This window comes from Elephas maximus, chromosome 23 (assembly GCF_024166365.1).
Source record: "Elephas maximus indicus isolate mEleMax1 chromosome 23, mEleMax1 primary haplotype, whole genome shotgun sequence".
Taxonomy (NCBI): domain Eukaryota; kingdom Metazoa; phylum Chordata; class Mammalia; order Proboscidea; family Elephantidae; genus Elephas; species Elephas maximus.
The window spans coordinates 62,801,667-62,814,170 of NC_064841.1; the positions used below are offsets into that span (position 1 = coordinate 62,801,667).

General features: G+C 38.0%; 1 protein-coding gene across 10 annotated transcripts in view; it reads right to left on the bottom strand.

The window, feature by feature from the left end:
- Positions 1-12,504, bottom strand: part of KATNAL1 (katanin catalytic subunit A1 like 1) — a 306,368-nt gene that overhangs the window by 51,752 nt on the left and 242,112 nt on the right. For all 10 annotated transcript variants that reach the window (XR_007515202.1, XM_049867866.1, XM_049867864.1 and 7 more), the window contains 3 exons: positions 6,552-6,710; positions 5,497-5,623; positions 2,213-2,347 (listed from right to left, as the gene is read on the bottom strand). Coding sequence is in view for 9 of the 10 variants with exons in the window: in XM_049867866.1 (XP_049723823.1) it covers positions 2,213-2,347; positions 5,497-5,623; positions 6,552-6,710 (421 nt within the window). In the remaining variant the exon portion in view is untranslated. The remainder of the gene's footprint in view (positions 1-2,212; positions 2,348-5,496; positions 5,624-6,551; positions 6,711-12,504) is intronic.

Genomic DNA, 12,504 nt, shown 5'->3' on the forward strand with positions numbered 1-12,504 from the left:
AAATGTTATAAATAGGCTTATCTTAATAAATTTGACAAGTTAGAGGAAATAGACAAAGTCTTTGAAAGACACAAGTTACTAAAACTTACTCAAGAAAAAAGCTGATAGTCCTATATCTATTTTAAAAATACACAGATCAATGGAACAGAACAGAGTTCAGAAACGTATCTACGCATATACAGAAAAATAATTTTCAACAAAGATGCCAAAGTAATTCAATGGAAAAAGAAGGATTTTCAACAAGTGATGCTAACACACTTAGATATACATACGGAATAACGTGGAACTCGATCCCTACCTGACACACACACACAAAATTAATTTGAGATGGATCATATATCTAAATACAGTTTCTAAAAGAAAATACAGGAGAAAATCTTTGCATCCTTGAATAAAGCAAAGATATCTTTAAAAAAAAAAATTTTTTTTTTTTTTATCTTAAGATACAAAAAGGACTATCCATTAAAGAAAAACCACATGGATGAATCTCAAAACATTATGTTGAGTGAAGTTCATCAAAAGACACTATAAAGAAAACTAAAAAGCAAACCACAAACTGTGAGAAAAGACTCGCAATGTATGTATCTAATAAAGAACTTATACAAAGCATTAATGAAACAACAAATAACCCAATTAAGGAGACCCTGGTGGTGTAGTGGTTAAGTGCTATGGCTACTAACCAAAGGGTCGGCAGTTCAAATCCGCCAGGCGCTCCATGGAAACTCTATGGGGCAGTTCTACTCTGTCCTATAGGGTCATGATGAGTCGGGATAGACTCGACAGCACTGGGTTTGGTTTTTAACCCAATTAAAAAATGGGAAAAAGACTGGAAAAGACGCTGCACGGAGGATATACCAATGACCAATAAGCACATGATAAAGGTGTTCGACATCATTACTATCAGAGAAATGCAAGTTAAAACCATGAGATAGCATTTCACATTTACTAGAATGACTAAAATTAAAGCATTGACAATAACCAAATATTGATAAGGATGTGGCAGTTCTGGAATTCTCATTCATTAATGGTGGTAGTATAAGATGGTACGACCACTTTAAAAAACAGTTTGGGTCTTTCTTATAAAGTTATGCTCTATAACCCACTCTTAACTATTTTACCCAAAAGAGTTAAAAGCATTTGTCCATAAAAGATTTGTACAAGAATGTTTACAGCTTTATTCATAACAACCAAAAACTAGAAACAACTCGAATGTCCATGAACAAGGGAATACATAAACAAATTATGGTACTGTCATACAAATAAACTACTGATACATGTAACCACATGGATGAATCTCAAAACAGCCAAGTATGGAAGAGCACATACTGCCATAATTCCATTTATATGAAGTTTAGCAACAGGCAAAACTAATTTGTGGTGATAAAAATTAGGAAAATGAATGCCTGCTGGAGCTTTGGGTTAACTGATAGTGGAATACATGGAAACTTTCTGCAGTGATAGAAATGTCCTACGTCTTGATTAATTTGCCATCAAGTCGATTCCAACTCATAGCGATATTATAAGACAGAGTAGAACTGCTTCTCAGGGTTTCCAAGGAGTGGCGGGTGGATCTGAACTGCCAACCTTCTGGTTAGCAGCTGAGCTCTTGACCACTGCACCACCGGGGCCCCACATGTTGATTAGGGTATTGATTAAACAAGTGTCTACGCTTGTCAAAACTCACCAATTTGTATACTTAAAATCTGTACATTTCACTGTTATCTTTTTTCTTACATTCTATTTTAGATAATTCATATTTGATTAAAACTTTCTTTACATTTCTTTCATATGACTTTTTCAATGACTTTTTCTCAAACATTTAGAAAAATTTTATCACTGTAAAAATAATATTAAAAAAATCCTTATGAAAATTTCAATATTCACCCACAGGATGGAATTATATTTTCCAAAGCCACACATTTTGAAAAACATTTTAAGAGAACTTTTTTTGTAATCCTTTAAATGAGGGTTCATAAAGACCCTTCAAGTTTAAAGGTAAAAACTTAAATGTCCTACGAAATTTATTAACATAAATATCACTCTGAAATGTTAAGAACTTCAATATACTGTGTTTCCATCCACTACAAATTGGTTTTGTGGTGCTATAAATATCTTTAAACAGAACAACAATGAAATAAAGATTTAGAGAAACAGAAAAAGGTAACAGGAAGTAACAGGAAGCTCAGGATAGCGTAAAAGGAAGGAGTCGCACCTGCTGGCAGAGGTATGTATATCCTTTTTTCTAATCGCCGACGCAAAGCTTCATCGATGTCCCATGGGAAATTCGTAGCAGCCAATACCATAACCATTTTGGAAGGATCATCGTTTTCTAAAGCTCCTCCAACTCCTGTACACAGTAAAGAGAAGAAAGATACAGTACTTTTCTGTATTCTGTACTTCTCTATAGTCCTGTATGCTGACATTCGACTAACACTTCCAAGCGTCAGCCACAGTGCTCTGGGGTAGGAGGCAATGATGAAAATAATGCAGGACCAAGGAGCTTAGCGTGTGTGTAGGGGGGCAGATCCAGAAACACCACCCAACAGATAACTTAAGAACAAAGAGGGAGAAGGATTCATGTCATCTATTCAGGATTTTAATCCCGTAAAGAAAAACTAACTTTTTTTCTGTAAGGAAACAATGTGTATTTCCTCTGAAAAGAAAAGGGATAGGAAATTAGGCTCTGTTTTATTCCTTTCCTATTTTATTTTTCTGCCATGAAGTTCTTCAAAAATGTTTTCTTTTTTAGTTTTTTAGTCTAATTTACTAGATTTTCTCAGAAGAGGAAACAGAAGGGGGTTCACATTTATTTAATATACTAGCAATGCAACTGTAATTTGTAAAGCCTGGTTATACTACAGTAGTTCTGTCCTTCAAACCTTTAAGTGACTTGTAAAAAATAAACACAGAAAGAAATAGAAGAATGACCCTAATCATCGGTGCTGAAAACATCACTTCCTTTTATAACCAAACAAAATTTATGTCCATAGGGTCTACTTTTTCAAAATTAAAAATTTTACATTAAAACAAACAAAAAAACCCCTTCAGGTAACATAAAAGAAACCCAGGAAAATAGAGTAAAAAAAATAAAAATAAAAAAGATTCACAAGCTGTGGGAGGGGAAATGGAGGGGACTGCTTAGGGGCTACAGAGTTGTGTCCAGGGCGATGAAAAAACTGGGAAACAGTCAGATGGTGGCACGACATGGTAACTGTAATTAATGTCACTGAATTCCACACACAAAAATTGTTGAAAAGGTTTCTTACATATATTTCATCACAATAAAAATTTTTTAAAAACCTGAGCAAACTTTGCTCAGATTTAACATATTGCATAGCTTTTCAGCTTAGGCACTATAAGCCAATTCATTTCCATACAAACAAACAAGCAAACAAAACCTCACCAACTTTACTGATAATGGTTTCTAGCCTGGCATACCAAGGTAGTGGATTTAAAACAACCCAGCTCAATACAGTATTTTCTTAATAAACTATCACTGTGCTCCTACTTCAATCATTATCAAAAAGAATCAGCTGTCTAAATAATTAGTGACAGTAGCAAATGCCCCTCAATGAAACTCAGTTGACTAAATCTGTACTCAGTGATTTTTTTTTTTTAATTTTAACACCAAATGTGTTTTCCACTACAGCCTTACACCAAAATATAACAAATGTTAAAATTGTTAACTCATAGTACATTACTTTATGTATTTTACAGCACCTGGCACTGTGTTCAACACCCAAGGTAAGTATTTAACAAGTATCCATGTTTGTTGGCTAATGGTGGCTGTTCTGAAACAATACACTCTGGACATTTTCTGAGACATTTCACCTTGTCTGATGATTGCTCACACAGCGTCCTGTTTATCACACAACTTCCAGGGTAATCTCTCTAGAAAGCAGCTCCAAACTCATCACTCTCTGCCTTCAATGGCTCCCAATACCTTTCTTCTTTGTCTGGGTGGCACCTTTCTCTCCCAACGTGTTCTCACTGCATCAGAGTCTACTTCTACCACAGAACTCATCATCATTTATTGTAATTGTCTCGTCAGTTGGCTGCTTCCCATCTAATCAGTAGTTCTCAAACTTTTTGTCTCAGGACCCTTTTATACTCTTAAAAATTAATAGGTGTTCCAAAGAGCTTTTGTTTGTGTGGAGTATATCTATCCATATATACCACTAGAAACTAAAATTGAGAAATTTTTAAAATGTTAATTCATTTTTAAATAAATATAATAAGCACATTACTAATAAAATATTATTAAAATAACAAATGGATAAAATATAGAAGTAGTCAAAGATTTCATTTTACTTGGATCCACAAGCAATGCCCATGGAAGTAGCAGTCAAGAGATCAAACGACATATTACACCGGGCAAATCTGCTGCAAAAGACCTCTTTAAAGTGTTAAAAAGCAAAGATGTCACTCTGAGGACTAAGGTGCACCTGAACCAAGCCATGGTGTTTCTAATCAGCTCATACCCATGTAAAAGCTGGACAATGAATAACAAAGACTGAAAAAGAATTCATGCCTTTGAATTATGGTGTTTGGCGAAGAATCCTGAATACACCATGAACTGCCAGAAGAACAAACAAACTGTCTTGGAAGAAGTACAGCCAGAAGGCTTCTTAGAAGCGAGGATGGCGAGACTTTGTTTCACACACTCTGGACGTGTTATCAGGAGGAACCAATCCCTGGAGAAGGACATCATGCTTGGTAAAGTAGAGGGTCAACGAAAAAGAGGAAGACCCTCAACGAGGTGAACTGACACAGTGGCTGCAACAATGGGCTCAAGAATAGCAATAATTATGAGGGTGCAGGCCCTGACAGTGTTTCATTCTGTTGTATACGGAGTCGCTATGAGTCAGAACTGACTAGACAGCACCTAACAACAACATTACTTGTTAACATAAATAACATATTTTAATGAAAAATAATTGTTTTCCAAAACAAAACAAAAAATATTAAGAAGAGTGGCACTGTTTCACATTTTTGCAAATCTCTTTAATGTCTGACATAATAGAAAATAGCTGGATTCTCATATCCTCTTCTGCATTCTATCTGTTACAATATCACATACATCTCAAAGCCTCTGGAAAACTCCACTGTACACTTGTGAGTAAATAGGAACGAAAAAGACGACAATGTTGGTATTCCTAAGAAAATAGTTCAGACCTTATAGGTCCTTTAAAAGGGTCTCAGAGACCCCTGGGGCCCTAGACCGCACCTCTAGAACCTAAACAGTAAGCTCCTTGAGGCAATGATGGTCCATTTTCTCGTACTGTCAGAATCTGAAACGGTGTATGATTCATAATAAATACGCAATAAATGCTTTTTGACTACATGATCAAATGAAAATGGGTGGATGAAAAACTGATTAAAAATATATTCAGTCTGTCTTCCAGTTCATTCATTTAGCATTTCCCAAACCTGGGTCTACACAAAATTCAGAAAGGAAATATAACAGTTTTGAGGCAGTAATTAAGTATCGGTTACCATCCATCTGAATGAGGAGCTCAGACTTGACTCTTCGGCTTGCCTCGTGTTCATCAGAGGTTCCTCTTCGACTGCAGATGGAATCTATCTCATCGATGAAGATTGTGGTGGGGGCGTAAAATCTAGCCTTTGTGAAGATATTTTAAAGAAACCATTAAATGATCATAAAACATTCTCAATATTTTTTAAAATGCCATTTTCACCTTTAAAAATGATGGCAAAAGAGAATAGAAATATCTCACTGCTTTAAGGCCACCATTGGTTACTGAGAGGTTAAATCAATCATTCACATCAGAAAAAAAGGAAATTTCTGAAAATAAAAGATATGTTCTATGGTTGGTGAAGTTGGGTGACAAATACATGGGAATTCACTGTACTACTCTACTTTTGTGTTTAAAAATTTCCATACTGGAAAAAAAAATGTAAAGATAAATCATCAACCTCTATCCTCAAACATCCGTTCTTAATTACTGCAAATCCTTCATGAAAAAGGAAATAACTGTAACGACAGATTAATTTCAAACTGATTTTTAAAATATATACTAAAATATACTTCTGCTCAACCAACTTGTTGTTGCTGGGTGCCGTCAAGTCGACTCCGACTCATAGTGACCCCATGTGACAGGGTAGTACCACCCCATAGAGTTTTCTTGGCTGTAAGCTTTACAGGAGCAGATGTCAGGTCTTTTCTCCTGCTAAGCAGCTGGGTGGGTTCAAACCGCCAACCTTTCAGTTAGCAGCTGAGTGCTTAAAACTGCATCATCAGGGCTCCCAACCAGCTCATTAGAGCTCTGGAAATATCAGGCAACACACACATAGCCAAAGTCTCTTCTTCTACCTTTATTGGACAAGTCAAGGGTTTTCTTCTACCTCAGAGAGGAAGACACACCAACTACCCCACAAAACCCATCACCCCATGTCTCTTTACCACATCAGGAACTATTAAAATACAATATCATTTGCCCTTTAAAAAATGGTGAATGGACCTACATTCTGGGGAGTTATCATATGCCTATACAAACAATGTTCTGAAATCTGAATATATCGACACTCACCATCTCAAACAACAGACGGACTAACTTCTCAGATTCGCCTCTATATTTAGATGTCAGCGTAGAAGACGAAACGTTGAAGAATGTTGTGCCACACTCGGTGGCAACAGCTTTAGCCAGCATAGTCTTACCGGTGCCCGGTGGTCCAACCATCAGCACACCCTGAAATTTCAAAAGATGTTATAAAGTGATTTATGAGATTGAAATGCTGTAATTATAGACTATTATCAGCTGTTAATAAAACTAAAATTTTCCCATCAAAAGATAGCTCGATTGTCACAGTAAAATCATGGTGCGTTTGGGAAGAGTATCGTTTTATAGGTAGAAAAACAAAGTGATTTCACGAAATGTCTCAAATCAGAGCCACATCAGAGATGGGCTAACAAAGGCCCTAGCAACAGGGAATCTTCAGATACATTTAGAAAGAACCTACCCAATTTTTCTGACCCTGGCAGAAGATACACATGTATAATCTTGAGCACCATCTGAGAGTGACTGCTCTACAGAAGACATTTTCTCCATACACAACAGAATTATACATTCCTTTCTCTCATCATGGGACAAAACCTATTTCCCACAATGCATTCATAATACACAGCTGTTAGTAAATCAAACATTCAGGTATTATTTAATAAGATAACAGTGAAATCCAGTGGTAGCTCAAGCATAATCAAATTAGCTAGGATTTTATCACAGGTTAATGTGATAGACAGTTAATATTAAAAGTAGAAAACCCAAAAACCCACTGCCGTCGAGTCGATCCTGACTTATAGCGACCCTATGGGACAGAGTAGAACTGCCACATAGAGTTTCCAAAGAGCGCCAGGCGTAAAATAGGAAAAAAAACAATAGCATAAAATAGAGGTGGTGATAAGAGAGCCACTAAATGTAGACTATAAACTAAGTTTTACTTACTTCTTACTGCTGAAAACAAACAGAAGCACGCTATAAAGACAAATCAATGAGGATTAAAACTTATTCAAGAAAACTAATCCTCTAGTCTTAAAATCTCAAAGACCAGAGGGTTTTAGAATATTCTCTTCTAGCATTTTTAATGGGAGTTCAGATACATAGTTAACACTACATTTCTTAAAAGGAATTCTGACCCACTCGCTTAGTTTAATAAGCTTCCAGGGATTTACTCTTTGAAAACTAAGTCAAATTCTAAAACAAATTCCATATTCACAAACTATCCAAATTCTTTTCTAGATATAGAATTTTTTTTTTTATTATTGTACTTCAGGGGAAAGTTTACAGAGCAAACAAGTTTCTCATTAAACAACACACAAATTGTTCTGGTGACACTGGTTGCCAACCCCCTGATGTGTCAACACTCTCCCCTTTGCGACCTCATGTTCCATGTTTCCATTCATTCAATTTTCCTGTCCCTTCCTGCCTTCTCATCTTTGCTTTTCAGCTGGTGTGCCCATTTAGTCTTGCATACATGTTTGAACTTTGTGTGTTACTGTTTTATAGGCCTGTCTAAGCTTTGGTTGAAGGGTGAAGCTCAGGAATGACTTCATTACTGAGTTAAAAGGGTGTCTAGGGGCCATACTCTCGGGATTTCTCTAGTCTCTGTCAGACCAGTAAGTCTGGTCTTTCTTTGTGAGTTAGAATTTTATTCTACCTTTTTCTCCATCTATGTCCAGGACCTTCTATTGTGATCCCTGTCAGAGCAGTCAGTGGTGGTAGCCAGGTACCATCTAGTTGTGCTGGACTCTGTCTGGTGGAGGCTGTGGTAGTTGTGGTCCATTAGTCCTTCGGACTAATCTTTCCCTTGTGTCTTTGTCTAGATATAGAATTTTGATACACAGAACAACCAGGGTTTGCCAGAGCTTGGAACACTAGTTTTCCAAAAATGTTTGCTTTGTAGGTAACCTTTAACTGTACACAGGATTGAGAATCTCGAAACTGTGAAAACAACTGATACTACAGGTAGAGGCATAGCAAAGTTGCCATTTCTCTCTATAACATCCCCTTTTCAGTGCCCTTTCAGTTCCTGTAATATCATTAGTGTGGGCTTCTCCAATAGGAGTTCATTTCCAACTTCACAATCTGTACATGGACACAGCTCATAGAGATAGGACAGTATTTATATATTTCACTTCCTCGTGATATTACTCCTTCAATTATCCCCTTTCCTGTATCTCTTTCTCCTCAGTATATACCAAAAAAACAAAAAACAAACCCAAACCCGTTGCCATCAACTCAATTCCAACTTATAGCAACCCTGTAAGACAGAGAAGAACTCCCCGACAGGATTTCCAAAGAGCAGCTGGTGGATTCGAACTGCCAACCTTTTGGTTAGCAGCCAAGTTCTTAACCACTGCACCACCAGGGCTCCCCTCAGTATATAAACATACTTAAATCTATCCCATTTAAAAAAAAAACAAAATTCTTCACTTGACCCTACAGAATTCTTCGATGGCTCACCAACATCTTGAGCATAACTGAAGGCCATCACGGCAGGCTACAGCTCCCATTCCAGCAGTGTCTGTTTTGTGTGCAAGGTAAGGAACCCTGGTGTGTTAAAGGTTTAACCATGTAATCTACCTGCTGAAAGAGGTCTCTATGATGCCTATTGGAGAAGATCGAACTCCTGGCAAATACAATCTGGCCTCAACCTATCCTTCCATTTGAATCTTTCACGAATTTACTTTATTTCTTTAACACACTAGGGTTCCTTACCTTACACATACACAAAAACAAAATCAAACCTGCTGCCAGCAAGTCAATTCCAACTCACAGTGGCTGTACAGGACAGAGTAGAACTGCCCCATAGGGTTTCCGAGGAGCAGCTGGTGGATCTGAACTGCCAACCTTCTGGTTGGCAGCCACAGCTCTTAACCACTGCTCCATCTGACACACAACAGGGGCTAAATAAGTATCTGATGGATTAATAAAGGAAGAGACTCACATTGTGCAGGAGAAAGTATACCTAGAAGGGAAAGACACACACAAACGTAAAAAGCTGATATACATCAAATTTTTATTTTCTAAAATTTCAATAGCTGTCACAACCTATTTGGGTCTCCGTCTTCTTGGCTGTCAAATGTGGAAATTTTGGTAGGATGGTCTCAATGGTTCATTCCAGTTCTGAAATTTTAAAAAATCTCTGTACTGTCTCATTTTAGTAAATAATCTCTAGTCTCACAAACTCTTAAAAAATATCAAACACAGCCATAAAAAAAGTTTTATATTCCGGAATTTTGTTCTACTGATACACACACAGAAAAAAATTTTACAAATAAATATCTACTTTTTTCTTAATCCAGTTTGCTAATAAATATTACAAAAGCACAGCAAAGAGTAAATATTTTTACCAAGTCAGATCATATTTTTGTAGTAATGACATGGGAAAAAGCAAAACAAACAAAACAAAAATAAAAAATCCAAAAAAAGCCCAGCTAGATATAAAGACTTCCTTTTAGAAAGAACATTTCTGTAAACAACGTATATTGAACTTTTCGAGGTTCAGAAAATGTCGGCCGTCAATCACAGTCACACGTGGCCGGTCAGAACCCAGCCCCGTGCCCACTGTGAAAGCAGGGTCGGCTGTGACGCCTCACTGGGAGCGCCATCTTCTCGGAGGGGCCTAGGCATCTTCCAATCAGGAAGCCCTGTGCTGGGGCCCCAAGTGGCGCTTGTGGCTTGCACTTGACTCCTAACCTAAAGGTTTGAACCCTCCCAGTGGCACCATTCTACAAAGATTACAGCCCAGAAAACCTATGGGGTCTGGTTCTACTCTGTAACACATTCAGGTGCCATGACTCAGAGTCTATCTGACAGCAACAGGTTGTTTGGTTTTGTTTTTTTTTTTCTACCGGCAAGCGACCCCAACAGAAATGGAAGATGAATCCTACATTAAAATCTACATCAGGGACTACAAAAGCACCTTCCCTCATGAGCCCTACGACATAGTTTGAATATTTCATGCTCAAAGTTGGGAATGACTTTCAGAATACACTGCTGCTTCTACAGGCAGTCCCTGGGTTACAAATGAGATCTGTTCCTAAATCTGACTTTAAGTCGAATTGTAGGTAAGTCGGAACAGGTACATATGATTCTTAATTAGCTTCAGTTAGTCAAATGCTCATCTTAGTATACAGTATGTATTTTACATTTCTATGCATATAAAGGAAACCCTGGTGGCGTAGTAGTTAAGAGCTACGGCTGCTAACCAAAAGGTTAGCAGTTTGAATCCATCAGACGCTCCTGGGAAACCCTATGGGGCAGTTCTACTCTGTCCTAGAGGGTCGCTGTGAGTGGGAATTGACTTGACAGCAACATTGCTGTTGTTGTTGTTAGGTGCCATCGGGTTGGTTCCGACTCATAGCGACCCTATCTATGCACAACAGAACTAAACGCTGCCCAGTCCTGAGCCATCCTTACAATCGTTGTTATGCTTGAGCTCATTGCTGCAGCCACTGTGTCAATCCACCTCATTGAGGGTCTTCCTCTTTTCCGCTGACCCTGTACTTTGCCGAGCATGATGTCCTTCTCCAGAGACTGATCCCTCCTGACAACATGTCCAAAGTATGTAAGACACAGTCTTGCCATCCTTGCTTATAAGGAGCATTCTGGTTGTACTTCTTCTAAGACAGATTTGGTTCTTCTTTTGGCAGTCCATGGTATATTCAATATTCTTCACCAACACCACAATTCAAAGGCATCAATTCTTCTTCGGTCTTCCTTATTCATTGTCCAGCTTTCACATGCATATGATGCGATTGAAAATACCACGGCTTGGGTCAGGTGCACCTTAGTCTTCAGGGTGACATCTTTGCTCTTCAACACTTTGAAGAGGTCCTTTGCAGCAGATTTACCCAATGCATTGTGTCTTTTGATTTCCTGACTGTAGATCCAAGTAAAATGAAATCCTTGGCAACTTCAGTCTTTCCTCCGTTTATCATGATGTTGCTCACTGGTCCAGTTGTAAGGATTTTTGTTTTCTTTATGTTGAGGTGTAATCCATACTGAAGGCTGTGGTCTTTGATCTTCATTAGTAAGTGCTTCAAGTCCTTTTCACTTTCAGCAAGCAAGGTTTTGTCATCTGCATAAAGCAGATGGTTAATAAGTCTTCCTCCAATCCTGATGCCCCATTCTTCTTCATATAGTCCAGCTTCTCCGATTATTTGCTCATCATACAGATTGAATAGGTATGGTGAAAAAATACAACCCTGACACACACCTTTCCTGACTTTAAACCAATCAGTATCCCCTGGTTCTGTCCCAACAACTGCCTCTTGATCTATGTAAAGATTCCTCATGAGCACAATTAAGTGTTCTGGAATTCCCATTCTTAGAGGGCAACAGGTTTGGTTTTTTGTAATGCAAATAAAGGAAACCCTGGTGGCGTGGTGGCTAAGCCTTAGGGTGCTACAGCTGCTAACCAAAGGCTGCTAACCAAAGGATCAGCAGTTTGAATCCGCCTGCGCTCCCTGGAAACTATGGGGCAGTTCTACTCTGTCCTATAGGATCACTATGAGTCAAAATCAACTTGATGGCAATGGGTTTGTTTGTTTGTTTGTTTGTTTTTGGTTATGCACATAAAACACTTAAGGAACACTTCAAACTGCACAATGTTTTCATGAGCATCACGAAGCAGTGCATGCATTTGTTAGGAACTATTGTATTTAATTCATATTTTAAATATAATAGGCTTTATGGCAGCCTGTTATTAAGTAATACAGGCTTTAAGGCAGTCAGTTCTTAAGTACAAGTTGTCCTTAAGTTGGAGATGTTCCTAACCCTGTGACTGCCTGTAATAGGCTTTATGGCAGTCCGTTCTTAATTATGAGTTGTTCGTTAGGCCAGACATTGGTAACCCTGGGACTGCCTGCACTTGGCTTTAAGGTAGTCTGTTCTTAAGTAGGAGTTGTCCCTAAGTCAGGTACTGCCTGTAATAGGCTTTAAGGCAGTCTGTTCTTAAGTACAAGTTGTCCTAAGTCAGAGA